This window comes from Alexandromys fortis, unplaced genomic scaffold, assembly GCF_014885135.2.
Source record: "Alexandromys fortis isolate MF-2015 unplaced genomic scaffold, M_Fortis_MF-2015_v1.1 scaffold_229, whole genome shotgun sequence".
Lineage (NCBI taxonomy): Eukaryota > Metazoa > Chordata > Mammalia > Rodentia > Cricetidae > Alexandromys > Alexandromys fortis.
Genome location: NW_026068122.1, coordinates 910176 through 933211, shown reverse-complemented (window position 1 = coordinate 933211; position 23036 = coordinate 910176). Strand labels below are relative to the sequence as shown.

The window sequence follows — 23036 nt, the reverse complement described above, 5'->3', positions numbered from 1 at the left end:
TCCAATGTCATAGGAAGGAGATGTCCTTAAATTATCCTAGCCGTGCTCAATTATCAGAATTTGTACTGTTAAGCAAATACAACCTCCCTTCTTATATTACCCTCTGCACAACCACGTTTTAAAATCAAAGGGTTGTTCATACATCTCTTTAGCCATAAAAGCAAACTATTTTCAAATAAAACAAGACATTGAAAATGTGTTCTTAAGAAGAGCAAGACTCCATTGTTGTGCTCCTTGAAGTATTTTTTTACAAATTTCGACTGATGTTTTCTTTGAAGGAGTAAATGTTCTTTTCTGTTAGAAAAGTCAAAGCTCAAATGTTTCCTCCCAATTACCTTAGATAATCTTGAACCGTCCACAATGTGTTCAGTCACCCTCTCTCTTTATTCTGTATTTTAACGCAGCAGGTTTTTTTGTCAGTACCATAAAGTAATTAGTACTGTTTTATAGACACAGGCTAATTGCTTACCTCTGTGATTATCAATATACATTTCATGTGTAAACATGTAAAATGTAGATGTGAATCTAACAACATTATTTTGACATTACACTCCTGAACATTTTGACGTCTTCCCTGGTTCTCATTTTAGTTTTATCTCTTGCTACATGTACATAATCCACAATTAAAATATACATTCTATGAATATTACATATACCCCAATAATTGACTAATGTGTTTATAAACTGGTAATATATACGTTTGAGCTCAAACGGGCCTAAAAAGGTTTATTAGCGAACTTTTTAAAAGATAATGGAAATCACTTTAAAAGTGAATGCTACATAAACTATGAACAATTGCACCCAAAAAGCATGTTTTGTTGTTGTTTTTGGTGGTGGGGGTGGTGTTAACTGTGGCCTTATACTTCTAGTTATCTAAAAGCACAGCTGTTTCTGAAGCAGGGGGAAACCCTGATTTCTTGGTGACCTTTAAGTCCTCATATGTAAAGCCTCTATAGCTCTCTGAAAAGCTGTTCTTGTCCACTTAAAAGGGTAAACTGACAGCTGTTCAACTCCAAGACAGCTCAGGTCTCTCTGCTGGGTGTCCTGGAAACAAACAGGCTGGGTTCCCCTGCTGGGTGTAATTTTATGAGCTCCGTGTGAAAATTTTTCTATGATCCTTGTCTCTGCTGTCCATAATGATTATTATAAAAAGTGACACATAGTATTTTTAGAACCACAAAGGATATACAAACCCTTAAGGCCTATCTTGGTTGTTGCTTTTCTGTGCTAAGCTGCAGATACAACCCAGGACTTTCCTATGAATTTTAGGCAAGCTCTCTTTCGCTGAGCTAAGCATCATTCACATGTTTTTAAAAGGCTACAACTGAAATACACATTAGTATTATTGTGATGTCTTCATTAGGAATGCACTTGACTTTAGACTGAACAAGGGGAACGTCATTCTATCCCAACTTTCATTTTAAGAATGTCATTAAACTGAGAATTTGCCTCAGTCTCTTTGGGTAACAATGCTCTCATGTTCCTCTATACATTAGCCTTCCTTATTAGCAGCTTCAATTTCTGTGAGTATATTTAACTGTGGTAAATTGAACATTGAAAATACTAAATGAAATATTAATTTCAAATTAAATATTAAAAATCCAGTATTATTTATAGGTTTCTTACTCCATTCAATTCTATCTTACCGGGCACATGCATCATCTCTTTTCGTATCTGTTAATAAATCCTACCCATCTTCTAGCTATAGAGAAGCCCTTGGCTAAGAGATCTATATTCCCAGTATCAGAGCACTTGTGACTCTTGCATGGTTGCCTCATGCAGCTTGAGTGTCTCCTTCACTCACCTTACTTCATCTGAACATGTAGACACACCAGCTCACACCATTTCCACAAGAACAGTGAGCATAGTATTATTAAGATTTTTTTGCAGGTCCACATTCACATATGATCTACTGTGTGTTGTTGTATTTGCTCCATCCTACTACCTTCTGCTACTATTGTTAATCTCTTATTGTGACAGAAGCAAACAGGGCTTAGCACAGTCTGAAGTTCTCAACTCTTCGCAACATATCCCCCATGGGTATTCAGAGGACTGCTGTTGTTTCTGGGGTATTTATGTACATACCAAGTGTTTACATTAACTAATTTCTGGGCAAAGTGTTGTGCATATTAAAAGAAGTATCAGTAAAACAGATTTTATTAAATCTAAAATTTATTAAAATTAACTAATCCTTACAGTCCTGAAAATTATATTCTTTAACATTGAATAACTTTACATCCTTTATCAAGCTTTCTATCAGGTAACAACTGTTTAAAAATTTGCTTGATGATTTATGAAAAAACTTCTTAAAACAACTTACTATGAAACTCTTTACATGAAATAAATCAATACTGGACCCATGGCATTTTGAAGGACATGAAAGATCAGGAACCGTACCATAGCAGAATTCAATTGAAGAAGTTTGCTCACTACCAGATTTCTGTCTTCTCCATTCTGGAAACTTGTAACGTTTTAACTTACACACTAATATTTTATGTTTCACAGTGTTAAGTTGTTTGACTATGGTATAAAATGGCTTCTTTGAGGATCTAGAAACACTTCAAACCTAAAATAAAGGTGGGGTACAAAGGAATGAGCGGGAAGACAATAGAAAAATAATCTGTTTCTTTATCTCTGCCCATGAGGAAATTACATAAACTATTGAAGGACCAGTGAAGATCGCAGATGAATAGATTAATAGATTATATAATGTGGTAGAAACTGGGGAGAAATCACAGTACCTAATGCAAGCAATAACTTCTATTTTAGTACAGTCTTTAGTATGATTAATGTTTCTATTTTTTCTATTAAGGTAACATATTTGTTTGATAACGGAGGAACAGTCTTCTTTGCTATTTTTATGGCAATATGGGGTAAGTATTTTCTTTCATTATTCATTTTCCAACTCGGACTTTCTAACAATATTTCTGTGCTGCATACACATATGTACACGAGCGCATGTCGCACACACACATACACAGATGTGCACATGTAAGTGACACTCACACCAAATATTGATTCAGCAATAAAATCTCTAAAGATGGTGCTTGCTTTGCTTGGCCTCTTCATACATTCACTCCTTGGGAATGTAACTCTTATTTAATCCTCTAATCTCTGAGGCTTAGACCTTCAAAGACAAACTAAAACACACTTAAAATCAAAATTGAGTCTCTTACATTCTTACTGATACAAGAAGTGGTGATGAGTTTGCTTGATGATTTTACTTGTTTTGCCCTGTATTCCATACCTACAGAAAGACAGATTGTTTCACATATGACTGAACAAAAACGTATAATATATTGCAACTTCTATTCTTAGCTAGCAAGTTAAAATCAGAGAAATTATGAGTAAGTATATTCTTTAGCCTTTTCCTCCTGTTTCTCATTGAGAATCTAAAAAGCCTAATTAACTGAAACCTGATGTGTACTCATCCAAGTTGGAATTGCTTTAAGGACTTTAAGAACGCTTGGGGAAGCTATCGCTTTCCTGGCTAGAATCATTTTGCCTGCTGGCCCAGATGAATGCATTCATTGTCAACTGGTCAACCAAAGGAACTGACCATGTGTGTGCTATTGTATAAAAGTGAAATGTATTATAAGATAACAATGCTTTCATTCTTAATGCCTTATTCCTAAGGATCAGAAACTCTACTATATCATATTTCTGGCTTTGAAATAAACAAACAAACATTAATAACCATTCAAATTATGCACCAAGAAAATGCTTATTTGGTTTGTGGTCCTAGATTACAGACAAGAGTAGTGAAGAGTTAACTTCAATTTCTGGTTTAAACACAAAATATTTGAAGAAAATGCAGTTTTGGTCCCTAGATTTTGTGTGAAGAATGGTTATTATTAAGTTTCCAGTCAGTGCTACCATGGTGATGTGTATTAATTTTACCTTATTCCACAAAGGTTTCCTAGAGAAACAAACCAAAACACAAAGTATGATTATATAACGCATGCTTCAGCCCCGCTGAAGACTGTAAGGAGAGAGAGCTTTTAGGTGATGTATCCACTGTTTCCACTGCACAGCTCCTGATTGTGCAGCTCTCTCTGTGCAGATGGCCAAGCAGTGATGACGCAGAGCCTCTTGAAAGATGGATTTATTAAAAGGTCAAGATAAAGATGAATTCTTGCCCTCTGCAGCCATTCTTCTCCTAGCTTTCTTTACATTGAGGTTCGAAGTGGAGGTATATCATCCATGGGAATGCCATCTTGTATACTTTCTCTGCCTTCTGGCATGGATGCATCACTCACAGCTGAGTTGTAGTAACTAGAATTTCCAAAATTGACATCATAAGGTTCTGGTGCATTGTCTAATCGCAGGACTGAAAGAAAATAGCAAAATCAACAAAAGAGCTTTATGGCCATAGTCTGAATAACGAATGCTCTGCTACCTGATTACATTACCAGACTATAGGAATTGTTCTAGGTGATGAGCAGATATGTCTCCTATGTGGGCTTCTCAGACATTATTTTTGAAATGTTAGATAAGTAGATTTTTTCATGCCAGGTTTAATTCTATTAAAGGAAAACAGAATTTCTGAAATTCTAAGCTGGGCACAAAATTAAAAACTGGAGGCCATTCTCTTTGGAGGGATACCTTGCTCAGTCTAGCTATAGTGAGGAGGGCCTTGGAGATGCCCCCAAAGCCATGTGCTATACTTAACATCTCTGAATCAAAGAGGGGTGGACTGGGGGGAGGTAAAAGGGGCTAATCAACATTGAATTTTGTGGCTTCAATATCTGGTGAAAAAATGTTTTCTAAGTAAGTACAGTTAACAAACATCATTATTTACTGACTATCTTAATACCTTGATAGTCAACCTTGTGGAAGGAAGAAAGAGAGCTATGAAAGTATGTTTCCTTCAGTTCTGATAGATCCAAGTAATCACTCAAGATACTCTGATAGATGATTCAAGAGAGTTTTGTTTCATTTTTAGCAAAGTGAAATACTTTTCCTAATGGGCTTGAGTACATTTTTCAGAGAAAACTTGGTACTGGACATCTTAAAGTACTGCAAACTCTGACTAATTTCTAATTGGATAAGTGATCTAATTAGTTTTTAAGTAATAATACTTATTTATTAAGCCATCTGTTTACAAACAAGCCTCCTGAGAACTCTGGGTCTCTGAAGAGGTTTCCTAAACTGTATGGAAGAGATCAAAAAAGGTCTCATGGCTGACTTGCTCTTCTAGGCATCAGTCACAACTAGTAAGAATGTAAAAATTAACAGGATAAATTTTTTACATTATATACATAAGACAAGCTTGGCATTTGGAAACTTAAAAATCCTCCTGTTTAACTTTGAAACAACTTCCCTTTTTTCCATATGGATTAGTAGAAACCTATAAACAGAATTCTCCTGAATTTCTAGTTAATGGATTTGATTTGAATATGTATACTGAACTCATGAGAATTTAATGGAAGGCCACCAGTAGACTCATCAAAGGCAGGTAACTATTTGTTATGGTGGTAGAAATCCTTGTACATGCAGCAAAACAGGCCTTAACCATGAGCATAAAAGAGAGGAGCCAAACATCTGCAGTGATCTCATTTATCTTTTGTTTGAATAATATGTATCAAAATCTGCTTTTTCAGTATATATACTTATATTAATTGCAGATATTATTGCTACCCTTTAATCTCCTGTGTGTGTATATGTGTGGTGTGTACTTATGCATGTTTTCATATGTACATATATGCATATGAATACTGAAGCCCGTGTCAGGAGTCTTCTTCAAAGTATCTCTGCCTTATACATGGAGACATGGTCTCTCAGTTAATGCAGATCTTGCCAATTAGAGTACCTTCCAAATGCTGAAATTGCAGACTCTCTCAACAGAAGTTTCCATGGGTTCTTGGGATCTGAGCTCAGGTTTTTTATGCTTAGTCAGCAAGTGCTTCACCCTTTGAATTATCTATAGAACCTGGTTTGCTTTTCCAAAAACAAACCATTATATGAGTGGGAAAGTTCTTAATTGAGGTATGATGTCTTTATTTCTGTATATGTGAAGCTTTCAAATACTGTGTTTCAGGGCCACATTTCTATCTCCTCTTTATTGCTATTATTATTAATTTTAGAATAGAACTGGTTTATTTTTAAGGAATAATAATAAAATAAAATAAAATAATTTTTTTAAAAGACTAACACATTGGAGTTGGACAAAACAAACAAATGGAAGGAAAAGACCCTAAGATAAGACACAATAACGAGAGACCTACTTGTTCTCACATGCAGGGATCTCATTAAAGCACTAAATTGGATGCCATAAAATCAGGGCCTAGTGCAGACCCATGCAGGCCATGTGCATGCTACCTGTGAGTTCATGAGTTCATATGAGTTCTGATCATGCTGATATAGAAGGCATTGTTTTGGGGAGGTCCTCTATCCCCTCTGGCTCTTACAACTTTCCCCCTCCTCTTCTGTGGAGCTCCCTGAGCCCTGAGGGAAAGATTTGAAAGAGACATTCCACTTATGACCGAGTGTTCCAAAATGTCTCACTCCCTGCGTAGTGTCTGCCTATGGCTCTCTATTTGTCCCCATATGCTGCAAGAGGATTTTTCTATGATTGGCTGATCAGGGAACTCATCATAATTGTTTTTCGGGGTCTGGAATACTTTACTCAAGATGATTCCTTTCTAGTTCCATTTACCTGCAAATTTCAGAACCATATCTTTAGTATTTCCTATCACTGTCTTCAGTGATATATTTGAATTCTGGAAGTACTACTTTAAACCAGTTTTGATAAAATGAGCAAAAATTTGAAGTGTTATTGAATGTTACAAAAAGATAATGCAAATTATTATTATTACTATTATTAGTATTATTACTATCATTACTAATTATTATTTGGTGAAGGAGATGACTCTAAATGAATCTTGTCTGTTTCTGTTACCCAACTCCCTGACTTTTTTCCTACATTACTTAACTCAAACCACTGTGTGTGGGTGATGATCTGAAAACAGTTTTTACCTGGTTCATTTCTGTCATCATAAAGTCGCCGATGGGAAAACGAATCTGTCTTCCGTTGTCCACACAATAAGTAGCCTACAAGGCTAAGCAGGGATGCACCCAAAATTGCCCCTAAAATGCCTCCGAATACTATTCCTGTATTCTTATGCTCTAGAAGAAAAAAAGAAGTTACAGTCCAGAAGTAGAAAATTAGTTATTCAACAAACAAAAATATAGATGTGAAGAGTCAATATATAAAATATTTGATATGTCTTAAAATTTAGACAATGGTGACTGGGTCTCTGTATGTGTACTTTATCATGTACTCAGTATTTGTGGTATAGTGGTAAAACATAATTTATTAGAAAACTATACATCTACATTTTTACTTTCTTTGAGATACTTCCAAGTTTTTGATTTATAATCATCTTATTATTTATTATCACCAACAGTACTGAAATACCATATTTTACAGAATATCTAATTTCAGTAATTAATACTATATTCATTAAACTTTTTACAAATCCTTAATCTATGAGGAATTTTATTATTAAAATAAACTTTGACTTCGTATAATCACTATATATATTTTTATATATATTTACATATATATATATCAAACAATAAGTGAGTGAGTAACAGATAATACATCCACAAAATGCTAAGAAAATACTAAAAGGAAAAGCAATAGATATGTACAAACCAAGCAAATGAAACAAACAAAAGACAAAAGCAAGATGCTTGCAAAGCCTGCTCATAGCTCAGCTCAGATCAAGGAACTGATCAAGGAACTAAAATTGTACTCTATTCTACCCTTTGTGGAATACTTGACTTGAAAAATTAAGTAGTCATTAAAGTATTGCTTCTTTCTAGACACTAAATGCACTTTTAAGTGTCTTGAGAAGTTCTTTAATTAGGCAGATTAAGCTATTCTTAGACTATTTAATTCCACTCCTAAGAAAATCAACTCATTTGGAAACACACAAAAAAAAGTGTTACTGTGTTACTATAAAAATAAACACACCTAACAATTCTGATAAAAGAGCTATGGTATAGGTCAGTGATCAGTATTTACAACATACATTTATTGAGTTTAGACAGACAAAGAAACATTTTAAATATTCTCTCTAATTGTTGCAAGAGTGTCCAAGAATGAGGGCATGTGTAAAATTATAAAGTGAAAACCTGTAAATTTAAAGAATAAAAGCATATGTACACACATTATATTGTTATCATATTAGTTTTAAAAACCTAGATTCTAGACATTAAAATAGTTTTCATATGTTGACAACAACTTACAAATGCCAATCCGATTATGCGTTTATAGATTATAATTAATTTAGCCTCTACGAAAGTCCATCAGAAGGCACTGGGTTAATTAAAAAAAGCCCTTACTAAAAAACAATAAAATCACTTTAAACCTATGAACTTACAGCTTGCCCTGGAGAAAATTGAGCTTAATGAGCCCTTCATACACCCTCTGACATTATGTAGCCTCTGACATCATAAGTCTCTGACATCATACAGCCTCTGACATTATGTAGCTTCTGACATCATAAGTCTCTGACATACAGCCTCTGACATCATACAGCTTCAGGTAGCTTTCTTAACTTATGTTTTTAATTTGACACAGTCTGGAATGGAATTTTAAAAATGTTTATATAATAGTGTTGTGATTCAAAAATATATTTATATAGTTCTCATCAGATATTAAACTAAAAGTTAAGGATATTTTTCTTGTGGTAAGTTTGTCTAGCTATTTCTTGGACTGTCACTGCTCTGTTTTTTGTTGTATAATAACTGTGTGGGGTCAGATAATTGATAAAAGTAGTCATTTTGGTCAGTGTTCCAAAGATCACATACATGCGTATATCTTAAAGCTCATTTATAGAACACTCCTGAAAGTCTGGATTGTCTCTAAAGAGACAATGGAAATTGTTACCCGATGTCTCAGGCAGCATGTTCGCTTACCATCATAACCTTTTGCTTCACTCCCTCTTCATGCTCCCTCCTGCTAATAAGTAACATGTGCTCAATTAAGTCCTAAAACCACTACACAACTTCTACTGTTTACTCCTCACAGATAAGAATGACCCATACCACTGTAATTGCCTGCCTTTTCCTAGAATTGCACTCCTTGGATTTAAGTTATATTATTTCCCTAGAAATTCAGTCCTACATAGCCAAAAAATTAAACCCACATATATACCTTTTGGGGAGTCTGATGTATTGGAAAAAAATTTTGAATTATTGGTGAATTTTAAGGTAGGCTGTAAAGTTGTTTTTTCTTGATACATGGTAAAACCAGCAAAGTTGTCATTGTCTGTGGCAGGCCATCCAGTAGGTTCATCTGTCAGAGGGGTCACAGGTGTAGTCATCGGAGGCAGAGGGAGAATGTTGTCTGTACTGGAAATATTGTCAGGAATGTTCATGGTGTCATTGTCCAGAGACCAGGTGAAACTTTCTGATGGTGCAGAATGCGTAGGATCGGAATGTGCTGAGAAATCTGCTGTGGATGAGTTCAAAGGCAACTTGGAAACGAACCTATGAGTCAAGGGAGGGATGGAATATGTGGAGGTGGGTCTTGGGCCCTCAGTAGAACTAGCTGTTGGCCAGTTACTGGTAGAATGTATTGTTTCGTAGGTCGTGGGTAAATCCAAAACAGAGGCATCTGTCACCGTGGGTTTGGAGGTATTACTATTGTCATTCTCTGAAGTCACATTTGTCCTTCTTTCCAAAGGAATGGATTGGTTTCCCGCTGTTTTTAAATCTTCTGTGGTGTACTGAGTTACATTTCTTCCTGGATTCTTTTTCTCAGGCCTTGCAAATGGTAACCAAATGAATAGACTTGAAATCAACACAATTTTGGCTAAGGTCAACATTGCAGTCTTCTTTGGTACTGGTTTTAGTATGAGGAATCTGGAAAAAAACAATAGTCATTTGAATTATTAAGAACATTCTGAGTTTTATGGATCTTCATTACTAAAGGAAAATATCCCAAGACATAATGTTAAGATGATTATATATTTCTCACTCTAAATAATTTGTTTGGTAAAGATTGTGGATTTAATCCAGTGCCACTCAATTCTATTTTCAATATAATACTTCCTTTTAGGAAAATGCCAAAAAAAAGCCTTGTCAAATTAGTTATTTTGGTTTTTGTTTTTGTCTTTGTTTGTTTTTCTAGTGCTGAGGACCAAACCCGGGGCCTTGTGATTGCTAGGCAGGCACTCTACAGCTAAACAAAATCACCAGCCCTGCCTTATCAAGTTAGATACTGCTATTTCAAAGATCACTGAGCTTAAAACAACTAGAAAATATATTTATAATCACATGTGCATATACACAGGCTGTGAAATAACTTCTTTTATGTTGTAAATATAGGACATACAGAGCTGTGTGATTTGTTCAAACTACAAAAAGCGTGTTCTTTGTGGAGATATTATTCTGAATGCTAAGTGTAAAAATTACTCCACTGATCAGACACTAAATGCCCCATTCTCAGATCTATGAAGGAAGTCTTTGCAAAGCTCTCTTGAATACATTGTATTCATATTTACTTATTTAATTGAAGTGGAAATAACATCTGTGTTATAATAAATGAAGGATATTGTTGAGGCTATTTAATGTAAAATACCTAGGTATTTGACCTAGTTAGATTATGGAACTGTTAGGTAATAAAACCATGAAGGTGACCTCACTAACCCAAGCACACAATTCTGCTTAATACAGAAGTTCCTTATGACTGAAATAGGTGATAAGGGAAAAATTGAAAAGGTATATATGAAAATTCTGGTTTCTGTCATAAATAACCTGTAGAATTATCATCATTATAAATTGTTAATATATTATTTTCAAAGGAACTGAACTGTCTTGCAATACTGTATTAAACCTAAATCAAATAGTATAGGAAGAAACACTCAGAACAGTATCTGGCCTAAAGCCAGCACTTAATACATCAACTTCTATTTGGCATCAACCAAATATCACACTCTCTGTAGTGCAGCAGTTTGGGTCACAAGCCCTTTGGGGGTCAAATGATCCTTTCTTAAGTGTGGCCTAAGACCATCCCAAAACACAGATATTTACATTATAATTCATAACAGTAGCAAAATTACAGTTATGAAATAGGAACAAAAATAGCTGCATGGTTGGTAGTCCCTACAATACGAGGAATTGCATTAAAGGGTCGCAGCATTAGAAAGCTTGAGAGCCACTGCTATAGAGTCTTAGGGATTACAAAGTTTGCAATATCATTACACTTTATACAGTGATATCCTAAGACGGGAATAGCTTGTGTTATGTTTTTTTATATAGATGAGGAAACTGAGGCTCAGAGTGACTAGTAATAGAAACTAATAAAAAGAAGAGGAAAACAAAACACTAAAGGATGAAGTATGTTTAAGTCAACTTTTATACTTAAAAAAATGATAGCCTGGAGCTGAGAATATTTCTTAGTTGCTAACGTGCTTGCCTAGCATGCAAAAAGTTAACATTCTGTCTCTGCATTGCACAAACCTGGAAAGCTGGGGCATGCCTGTATTCCCAGAAGTAGGGAGGAATGTGGAGGAAATACAGGACCAGAGGTATAAGGTAATTCTGAGCTACATAGTTTGAGGCCAGCATAGAATATATGAGACTCCATGTCAAGCAATCTCTTCAAACAGTAAAGTCAGAGAACTGATTTGATGCTATTAAAATTGGGTTTTATTTTCCACTAAAAGATTCCTTCTTGACTCAGAAAAATAAAAAAAAAAAACAGAGAAAATTCAATTGTTAAATTTTAGGTTCTAAGTTTTTAAGATTTATTTTTATTTTATATGCATGAGGGTGTGCCTGAATGTATGTATGTTTACCACATGTGTGTCAGAAACCTGCAGATGTCAAAAGAAGGCATCAGGTATGATGGGATTGGAGTTACAGACAGTTGTGAGTTGCCATGTGGATTCTGATAATAAAGCCTAGATTTACTGGAAGAGCAGCTAGTGATCTTAACCCTGAGCCATCTCTTCAGCCCCTTGCCTGCAGTTTTTCAAAGACTTTCACTGAATTTTCATCAGAACGTTGCTGATTTTTTTTTAAATAGAGTTTAGAAACTCTCCATAATGCTCTGATTATAATTTGGATATATTCACTACACTCACCTTACACTCTGTTGCAAGTTAAAGACATCTGTATTATATTCTGATATCTTCATCAAAAGCTTAGAAATCAGCCTGAGGTTTTGCATTCCAAAGGTTTCACTGGGATATAACATCTTCCATCCATATTCTAATCACTTAAGAAAAGTCTTCTTAAAATATAAAGCAGGTAGGCACATGGGGATATTCACAGGCACATTACTTATGAGTGTCTGGCTGAAATCCACCAGTAACAGATGGAACAACAAATCCTAGCCTATTCATATGGTGAAAATTAGCATCTTATGGTTTTATGCAACAATTATGGATGATTATTATCAACATAATGCAAGACCTAAAAATCCAGTCATATTGTGTAATCCCGCAGGAAAAAGTTCAAAACAGGCATAACACTGTTAAGTTAAAAGACAAGAGACTGTAGAAGTATATATGTGAGAAAAGGATACTTTTTTTAAAATTTTTATTTAGCTCTACATTTTTCTCTGCTCACTTAAGTGGTTCTTGTATATAATCCTCGTACTGTTTCCAGACAGGAATTACAGAAGTATTTATGTTTGTGGTAATTCCATTTCCTTATATTTTATTTCCACAATATGAGTGGTTTAAGCCTTAAAATTGTTAGCATAATCAGAAAATTGTGTTATTAATTATACACTTACTATATCAGAAACTTTATACATTTTCCCATTGAATTCTTATAGACAATCATGCAGAACAAGATTTGGAACTGTAAATTGTAACATGGAGGGTCAGGCCGGCTGGTTTGGGTTTCTGTCCCACCCAGTACCCCACAACTGTTTAGCCCCAAAGAAAATCACACATAGGTCTCCATAAATTATATGCTGATTGGCCCACTAGCTCTAGCCTCTCACCGGCTAATTCTCACATCTTGATTTACCCATTTTTCTGATCTATGTTAGCCATGTGACTCAGTACCTTTTTTCAGTGGGGCAGATCACATCCTGCTGCTTTGGTACTCTGGGCAGGAGTGGGAGGGATTAACTTCCTCCTTCCCAGAATTCTCCTGTTCTCATTACATCATTTCTACTTCCTGTCTGGTTTTCCCACCTATACTTCCTGCCTGGCCAATCAGCGTTTATTTATAACATGACTGACAGAATATAGACAATTCTCCAGCACCAGTAAATAATTTATAACTAAATATTAGTGGAGGAACATAGAATGTCACGAAAGTGTTCAAGGACTCACACGAGTGAATCAAATTTAGGGATTGATTAAATCTTGGCATACATGAGTTAATGTGTGGTGGTGTTGCTCAAAAACGGGAGGGAACTGGATTCAGAGTCTCCCAAGAACATGAAAATCCTTGGCTGGTAAAGCCTTTTATGTAGTGTGGCTTAAGTGCTGACGTATTTCCTAGTCCCATCCCCCTATATACTTCAAATGCTTCGAAAATACTTAGAATACCTGGCACAATTTAAATGCTAGATGACTAGTGGAAATGTTAGCAAGTTTAAGAAACAATAACATGAAAACAACGCCCATGTTCAGTGCAAGTCTTTCTTCCTCTGGATTGTTCAATTTGCCCTTGTTTAAATGCAAGGACACACAGTCCAACGAATTGTAGGGTCAATCATACTCTGTAGAGCATTAAAAAAATGTATAACTTAGTGCATTCTCCTACCATCATGTTAAACACAGCTTCTAAATTGGATTTAAGCCATTCTAAAAATGCTGCAGACACAGGTCCACCTAGCTTAAGCGCTTCTCAAACATGATGAGTATACTTTTATCTTAACATAAAAGTAACTCCAACAACTTTATGTATGGTTTCTTGTATGATCCACATGAAAAAAAAAAAAAAAAAACCTCAGTGCATTTTTCCTAGACTTACAGCTGGTCAGTGTTCCATTCAATGAATGCCTTGTGTAGTAGGTGCATTTAAAACGCAGCTTAGCTTGGTGTAGCTACATCTACATTTCAGAGCTAGTTTTAACCCAGTGAAATCTGTACAGATCACAGCACATATAGTTATCTCTGTTTTCATCTGCGCCTGTGCTCTACTCTAGGCACTGTACTTGGCAACTCTTTGTGTCATTATTACAATACTTGGTTTACATTCTCTGCATTTAGGCATTTTTCCTCATTTCGTCTCCTAAAAATATGGTCAACAGAGGCAGGGTAAGGGTCCTTAGTAGTTCTAATTTGCTTTCAGTTTTATGTGAGCAACATAGCCTGGAGCTTTTACTCCCTTCCTGTAACGAGAATCCTCATATCACCTGCCAACAAAGTGAGCTTTATTGTGCCCGGTTCACCTTGCCTGTAACATTGAACCACCCTGGGCATCTCTCATTCCTTCACCTCACTTTTGAGTGTAACCTGAAAACCTCGGGTATCAATACTCCAAATAAGCCAAAGAACTGTTACTACCTATAACTTACCTCCTGAGGAAAGGTTTTAAAATGAGGGAAGAGAGAAACAGATAATATATCTGAATACAAGGTAATGTTAATTGAGAAATGAATCTGGCTGTAGCCATGGTATTGCAAAGACTGATTTAGGCCTGCAAGTCTGACATTTGTGTCAGGAGATAAATTTGCCTCTCCTCCCTGGCTTCTAGAGTAACCACATAACATATCTTCGGTATCTCTCTTCTCAAAATAATAGAAGAAGCCTGAAATCTAATCATCGAGTATTCAGGATGCTAGCTCTGACAGTTTGCAGAAGCAAGGACGATGTGACTCAGGTTAAGTTGGACCTGGCTGAATTAAACAGTGTACACTGTGAACAGTAAGCACTAATGATCAGGACAGTGTAAAACCTACAGAAGACAGTGGATCAAATTTGATTTTTCCCCTTTCATTTTTCCTTTGTACCTCTTCCCAACTATAAGTTCAACACATTTAGATGATGTGAAATTAAGTACGCTGGGTTATAAATGGCGTGCTTGAGTTTGCCTAAGTTCATCCACCAGCCAGATGTACTATGGAGTGGGAAGACAGTGATAAATTGAAAGATGAAATGTTCAGAGAGAGAAAAAAATAAGTTGCAAAGTACCCCCCATGTTTTTGTGGGGGGGTTGTCTTTTGTTGCACATGGGTGGGAGTAATACTGGGATCCTAATATCTACAAAAATTTAGGAGGTGTATGTATCAGAAACATACATGTCATTATCATAAACTTTTAAAACTAAGGTTAGAATTGTCATATGTGGAACAGAAAGAGAAAAGGATTTTGAGCCAATCTCTATGCCATGAGTACAGATTTTAAATGCCTAGAAACTGCATTTTTACTGCTCTTTGTATTTAACAACACTTAAAAATTAATGTTAATTTTTAAACATTATTCCCCAGGGAGAACAAAGCCTGGCTTATTCCCTTTCTTTAGTGTTTACCCTGAAAGGTGGCTTCCTATGGTTACATCTCCACGGAGAGGTTGGAAATACCTGGAGAGGAGACAAACATATTCATGGAGGCAAATCCTCCTGCTGTGTTTAATTTGGATAGCTCTTAATTGTATAATGCCATTATTCTGCCAAGCCTCCCCTTTAAACCTGAGTCATACAATTTATGCCAAGCTTTAAGAATAAGGAGGTACCCTGGCTGTGTCTGGCTGTAAATGACTGCAAGAGAAAGTGTGGAATTCATTCTCAACTCAGCCAGAAAAGTTTTAAATAATAGCATAGTTCAGGTGTTCAGAAGATACCATACATTTTGTCCCTATGGTGAATACCTGAGGGGTATAGACCATCCCACTTTGCCCTATTGCTTTTCATTGTTTCTGGTCACAGACCTTAACTTCCCAGGGAAAATGAGTTTATTTATTTGTTTCGTTTTGTTCTAAAAACTTCGATCAGCCATGTAGGTAATATTCCAGTTAGAACTTGAATACTTGGATGTTGTTGTAAGTAACCTTTGCAATTTTGGCTTGTATTAAATCCGTTCTCTAAAGCCACATTAATAAGAAATTATGTTCTAAAACTTACTATATAAAGGTTTAGAAGCATGGTCATTAAAAAATTCTACTTGTACGTGAGGGCATTCATTATATTTATTGTTTCACTTCTATTTGAGAAAGAAGGAAGAATGGATGAATGAATAATGTTTTTCTTGAAAGAAATTCTCCAAGATTTTGCTGTCACTCTACTAAAAGACTTAGATATACATAAATATCAAAAAAAAAAAAGAAGATAATGTCCCTTGCCTGCTAACTTGGGAGTCCAGTCATGAATTTCATGACTGTGAAAAAAATAGACAGATGACTACAAAGCTTAAAAGGAATGTGTCTCCAAAAATATGTTCTGAAACCGAATTCCCAAGCATGAGAGCATAGACCTCTATCACATTCCACTGTCTTTAGAAACAGCTCCTATGGATCAAAGAGAAAGTAGGTCAACAGAAAATCATCTTTTTAAAAAAGGGGGCTCAAAGGACCACAAGCTGAAAATAACGTTTTCAAACCCCACCTAAGTCCCATTCCACAGGAGGTCTTCTCTGAGTGACTTAGCCTTCTAAAATTTCTGGGAATGCCAGACGTGTGTACTTAGTATGCTAGATGACATAACGAAATGTACAGTTTTCAACTTTTTAGTTAAGAACACTGTTGAAAAAGATGAATAGAAGCTTGTAATTCAAGGCGGGTAAAAATATTTTTTCCAAAAAAAATTTAAAAAGTATTATACTTAAAAATAAACTTTAAGCCTAGATGCATACTTTTAAGCTCTTCAATTTGTGTTCCTGCTGCCAGCCCCACTTTAAACATTTTGATAGCTTGCTGAGACTTGACAAACCCTGTATCTGAGACACACATTTAAAATAATATTTTCATTGAACTCTTTCACTGGTTTAGTAAGTTAGCAACTTTGGCAATCCTTCCTAAAATTAACTCATTTAACAGTGCAAAATGTCTACTTAGAAGTTAATTAGCTAGCGAAACAATGGCCTGTTCATACCAGAGTCTCTGTAACTACTTGCTTGATTGTTCTGTCGAAGGTTGAGTCTGTGATTCTCTAGGAGAAAAGAAAGAGGGGAGAGGGAGAGAGAGAGAGAGAGAGAGAGAGAGAGAGAGAGAGAGAGAGAGAGAGAGAGAGAGAGAGAGAGAGAGAGAGAGATACAGAAAGAGAGACCTCGGGAGAAAAGGAATCCCAAGAGGCTCACACTTACCTCCAGACGTAACAGGTGTTTACAGACGGGAAATAAAATATCAAGTTGGCCTGGGTGGAATGAGTCCTAAGCGCTTGAAAGAGCAGGTGGGTTAAGTGTGACCGTGTGGCACCGAACAGGACACAGGCAGATGCGAGAGACACAAAATTAGGTGGGGTTGGCTGCCTGGCTGGTAGTATCCTCCTTGTGTAATAAAGCCACCGAGAACCTGACTGACCTGCCTCTCAGCTGTAAGCAACAGGATATCACTTCACTCAGGTCTGAAGAAAAAAAAAAAAAAAGCCCAACCCTCTAGTTTTCATAGGTTGCTTCACCAGATTTGGAGATAGGCTCCTTCCCTGCAGCAGCAGCCGCAGAAAAAGAGGATTGTTTGTTTCTTGAAGCGGGAGGCAGGTTGGTAGTATCCTCTGTTGTATTAAGAACTCTTGAACTGTTCTAGCTACCTCTTTGCAGGTAAGAAAACATGAGTCACACACCACACCTGCTTCTGTAGGCTAGTCCAAAATTATTCCACCTCATTAATAAATCCTCCAGTCCTTCTCTGCAGTGGCTCTTTGTGACCTTAAACCTGGATGTGAAAAATTCATAGGGGTTTGTAGTGATGGACTTATCTGTGTGCACTGAAATTGGTAGTATAGAAAGTTATCCATACAAAAAGTCAGTAAATGTTTATTGGGGACTTTGAGAACACTGTGGTTCTTGCTGATTTTCCAGACTTTAGGAAATCACTGGAGCCTATGTGACAATGACCCAGGAGCCTTCTTGATCAAGCAGTTTCCGCCCTTTGTTCTATTTGCTTTTACTCTCAAGTTAGAATCTAGATAATTTCCAGAATGCCTGGGTCATATTTAAATACTTGAGTTAATAACAAATTGTCATGGTTCCTTTTGCCTCCTTCCCATGTCATATCAAAGGAAGAAATGTAAAAGTGGAATAAATATTCTTCACTATTTGGAGACTGGTATCAGTCTGTCTTGCTTAATATACCTGAGGTTTACACATGGTTTCTATTGTACAAACAGACTTCCAACTGCTAAAGGGGTAAGTGAAACTTCAGCTAAAATGCATGAGCTGAAGGTTTGAGTCGAATGTATGGAAACTGCTCAGTTAAGTGGATTCAGGAAAGAATGAGGTAATTCTATAGTTTTAAATTTTCTGCACCCACAAATTATCAAGTTACTAGGAGAAGGATCTACTGAGGATTGGAATAATCTCTGTCTGAACTCAGGGAACTGAGTATGAACTAACAGCATTGGGTGTATGGTACCCCTAGACATTCTCCTAGGCGTGTATAGGAGCATCATTATCCCTTTCTGACTCCATGGTAGTAATTATATAGCTGATGACAGGCAGAAACATTGCAAAACTCTTGTGCTCCCACTCTCTCCTTTTGTTGTGCTGGGTGTCAAAGCTGTCCTGGCCCTTTCCTGAAGACGTTAGGTGAGACCACAGAATGTTTATTATCGTGGCCTTCCTACAATCATAACCATCTGATTAGAGTGAATAAGGACAAGTTCTATTTAAACACTCATCATGAGCACATCTAGAAATAAACCCCAAACTGAAACAGATACATTAATTGAATTCCTCAGTTTTATTCAGTTTTGGCCAGAATCCTTTGATTCACATGAAGCTACATGTGCATAGCTCAGATAAATTATAGATAGATAGATAGATGATAGATAGATGATAGATTAGATAGATAGATAGATAGATAGATAGATAGATAGATAGATAGATAGATAGACATGGATACATAGACGTCTCCAAAAATTTCTTACTGAAATACAGTTCCAAGCATATATGACCTTCTAAGGCTAGTTTCTCCTGAGAATCTCAACCAAAGATCAATTACTGACAATTTCATTAGCCAGACTGGATTAGATGATACATTTTTCTGTGTTTATATATGTTTTGTACTTACCCACTGTAGTACTTTCCATCTATTAATTCAGGCCATTCTATTGTTTATTATTTAAGACTGATAATTCAAACTGGGAAGAAATACTTCTTGATCTTATAGTCAAATTTAATAGGAACACATATTCCTATAGATTATGTATCTGCAAGCAAATCCTTGTAGTTTATAAGCACACTTATGGCTGTTCTGAAAACAAATACCCTTTTAGATCCACATATATATGCAATAACATCCTTGCGTGCCTACATGCATAATTTTGCTAAGTGAAGTTGTGAAGTTGATAAGCCACTAGAATTAACTTTAAGTGATAGATTCTATATGATCTTTGATTTTATTTCAACCAATAGTTTGAAGAGTGATATTACTGTAACAAAATTTGTCCCATTATTTTGTAAGCACATCCTCTCAGTATGCTAGTCATAAGGAGTAAAATACACTTGATAGTGAAACAAAACACTTTGTTCTAATATAAGCAATAGAGAGCCATGGATTATTGAATCAACTAAAGAAAAACATACTGATTGGTGACCTGATGAAATGTAAGCGTAATAAAATTTATATTATGCATTTAATGCTGGATATATTATATAGTCATTCTGAATATTAAATTTGAGACTATATTTTGTTTTATTAATGATATGATGGCTCCTATTCAGGTTGTTTAAGATATGAATGATGACAAGAAAAAGAAATTAGGTATTATTGTTTTTTAAAGAAATAGGACAACATAATTAACAAGTATTTTCTAATATGTAAAAACATTAATTTTCAAAAACAAGGGTAGAATGGGAAATAGATTTAAAGACAAAGTAAACTATTAAATTTGCAAAGAAAATAATGGTTTATTAAATTTTCATTTTTCAGGAGATACAAGGTATAAAGGATCATTATGAAAAATTACCCCCAACAATGCTACAAAATGTTCAGTGATCCAACAACAGTTTATTAGCTTATTGGGTATTTTTCTGTGTAGTAAAAGGCCTGACAGAAGTTGCCCACTGTGTCTACTTATTTATCCTTCAATTTCTGTAAACTAAAGATAGAAAATGGTTGTGGGCTTCTCCTCCATAAGCACTTAAAAATAAATTTCTTTCTTTGTGTTCCCTATTTTAACAAGGCCATGCTCTGCTTATGTTAGCAGACTGCTTTCCAGTACACAGCTCCACTGCCTGCTCGTTCAGTATAAGACTTCTCGGGCTCATTCTGGCGAGGTTCTCAGTTCTCATACGCAGGGAGGCAGCTGTGTGCGTGGTAAGGCAAGTTTGGCCACTGAGTCATAGTTTCTTTATTGAGTCCTGATTTTGCTGCTTACTCATTTCATAATTGTGACTAGTCATATTTCTAAGGCTGCCCTCTCATTTGTAAAACAGTGAAAGTAACTCCTACTCCCTAGTTGCCTGTGGGGAAACCAATGACGTTAATGTGGGGAAAAAAGAGATCAACTAGGCCCAGTTAAAGACAAGCCTGATCATTTTTATTTTTGAAATGTAACTTAAAGCTTAGCATAGCCAGGAATAGAAGTTAAAATGGAACCAAGGGTTCAAACACTTGTTTTGAATTATTCTGAATTTGTATATATTTCTTGACATAGGAATTGGTCTATAATAGTCATTGAATAAATATGAGCAAACTATTAATATTTAATTGATTTCATTTTCCTATAGAAAGGCTTTCCCTGATCATACCTTTTATAAAACTGTAGCCCTTAATTTTTAACATATCTTATCATATTACTTATATTTCCCCAAAGCATTTATTGACCTACATAACACTTTAATATGTCTGATTCCATCAATGTTTTAGCCACAGAATTGGATTAGGATGATAGTGAAAGAACTGGCATAGAGAAATGGATCAGTAAAGGATCAATTAATAAATAATTGACTGGATGGATATATTAGTAAACAACACAATTAACATCAATGATAACGAAAATCAAGTGGATGAATAAAACACCTTTAAATTCACTGTATTCTACGTAGAATATATTTCTTGTTGTTGACTCATTCAAATCTGAAACCTGATACTGCTGTTTTCATTTAAAGTCTTGCGCTGCCTGCGTCCAGTGACTTGTACAGGTAATCCTAGAACTTCAAGGTTGAGGTAGGAGAAACAGGAGTTGAAGTCATCCTCAGCTACTTACAAGCATGGACGACATGAGATCATTCTCAAACAAAAGAAGACATCCCTTGGACATGTTTGTATTTGTAAATATATGTTCCCCTGCTGTTTCCTCTAGTAGTTAATAAGGGGGAGGTGATCCATTGCAGATATCAACCTTAGTACGGAGGACATCAGTCTTCTGTTCTAAGAATACAGAAGATATGACCACAGTGCTACCTAAGGAGATAGATGTGATGGAGAGAATACTTTCTTCCGATTGCTTTATATTTAATATTCAGGTGAACAGCAAAGTTCTTAGCAGTGACAGAAAAATAAATGATAGATCTTAAAAGGGAAAAGAAAAAAGTGTTATAACATGGCAGCCAGTGATGACTATTCATAGTTAATAACCACTAACGTAAACAAATCACTCAGTATAAATCTATGCTTTTCTGATTATGTTAATTACATGAGTACAGGAGAATGAAGAATAAAAACAAGAGAAGGAATGAGGAAAGAGAGAGGAGAGAGAAATTACAGTAAAGAGGGAAAGAAAGGACAATAGACTTGCGACAGGATCAGTAGTTAAAAATCTGAAACAAGAAATTGTGGAGGACTGGAGAAATGACTGAGTGAATAAGTGATTTATGCTCTTCTAAAGGACCTGAGATCACTTCCCAGCCTCTGTGTCAAACTTCTCATATCTGCCTATAATTCATCTCCATGGCAATTTTTTGGTCTTCACAGATACCTGCAAGCACATAGCATGTAAATACACACACACATAAGAAATAAGAAATAAAATATATCTAGATAAACAAACCGTTGAAATTTATAAATAATAAATTGAAATAGTAGATATAGTGGCTTAAGATTATGGTTATTTAAGATCATCAAATTATATCCTGAAAGGACATAATGATTCAAAGCATCTTGAATAATCCAGACCAAAGAACACAGAAGCCAGGGTACTGTGTATTGTAATTTATAAAAGTTATTTTAGGAGACTGATCGAATTTATACTAAGCCACAAGTTAAGAAGCATCTAGAGGAATTGAATGTGTGTCACCAGAGAGTATATGACTGCAACACTGAGAGGCAGAGGAAGTATGAATCAACAATGAATATTCAAACCTATAAATATTTGAAGGAGATAAAATGGCCCTGGGTCACAATGAGGAGCAAAAAAATATCAACAGCTCATGTTTGTTTATTATTGATGTTAGAGACAGCCATCACTCGAGAGCATTTCATGAAAAGTGGGAATTCGGAAGAGTGTCAAATGATGGTTAGAGCAAAAATGTAAGAAAGCAGAAACTACTTAGCTATTGATTGCCTGAAGAACAGAGGGCACACTGAGCGTGCTATGGTAGTTAAGAGGATGGCTTTTCAGAAAGCAATTGTCTTTCCCTGGAGGAATGGACATTGGAGAATTGAGGGTGATTTGGAAATTTGGAGCCCCTTGAAGTGGTTCACAGGAGTGTGGTTGAGAGGTACAATGTATTTACTCTAGTATGGTAGCTGTGTTTGGTGACAGAAAGTAGGGTTGAAGCGTTGGGATAATGTGGTGTCTCTAGACACCAGCTGATTTAAGAATTCCAAAGTGGAAAACTTCCCTAGTATTCAGGGGTCTCAGGAATCTTGTGTGTTTCAAAATTACATTGATCTCTACAGTAAATACTTAATATTCTTTTATGCTCAGGAACCACAGCTGATTACTCCTTTGTGATGAAGTATAAAATTATCCAAGTTTTCTTCCTTTAAACCCTAATTTCATTTAGAGTCTAATAT

The 23036-nt window shown here is 35.7% G+C and overlaps 2 protein-coding genes across 3 annotated transcripts in view; one reads left to right on the top strand and one right to left on the bottom strand.

Annotated features, from left to right (window-relative positions):
* The window catches only part of Ano3 (anoctamin 3), a 292415-nt gene that overhangs the window by 217732 nt on the left and 51647 nt on the right, over positions 1 to 23036 (top strand). The window contains exon 15 of the mRNA XM_050125418.1: positions 2813 to 2873. Coding sequence (XP_049981375.1) covers positions 2813 to 2873 — 61 coding nt within the window. The remainder of the gene's footprint in view (positions 1 to 2812; positions 2874 to 23036) is intronic.
* Positions 2327 to 17412, bottom strand: Muc15 (mucin 15, cell surface associated). Of its 2 annotated transcripts, none has more exons than XM_050125420.1 (4): positions 17222 to 17412; positions 9167 to 9876; positions 6979 to 7128; positions 2327 to 4330 (listed from the first exon to the last, which is right to left on the bottom strand). In XM_050125420.1, the coding sequence occupies exons 2-4, from the start codon at positions 9837 to 9839 to the stop codon at positions 4170 to 4172; spliced, it is 984 nt and encodes a 327-aa protein (XP_049981377.1). In that variant the 5' UTR covers positions 9840 to 9876; positions 17222 to 17412; the 3' UTR covers positions 2327 to 4169. The 2 variants fall into 2 exon arrangements, with proteins under 2 accessions (XP_049981377.1, XP_049981376.1); XM_050125419.1 differs by having other exon boundaries at positions 2327 to 4275; positions 17222 to 17332.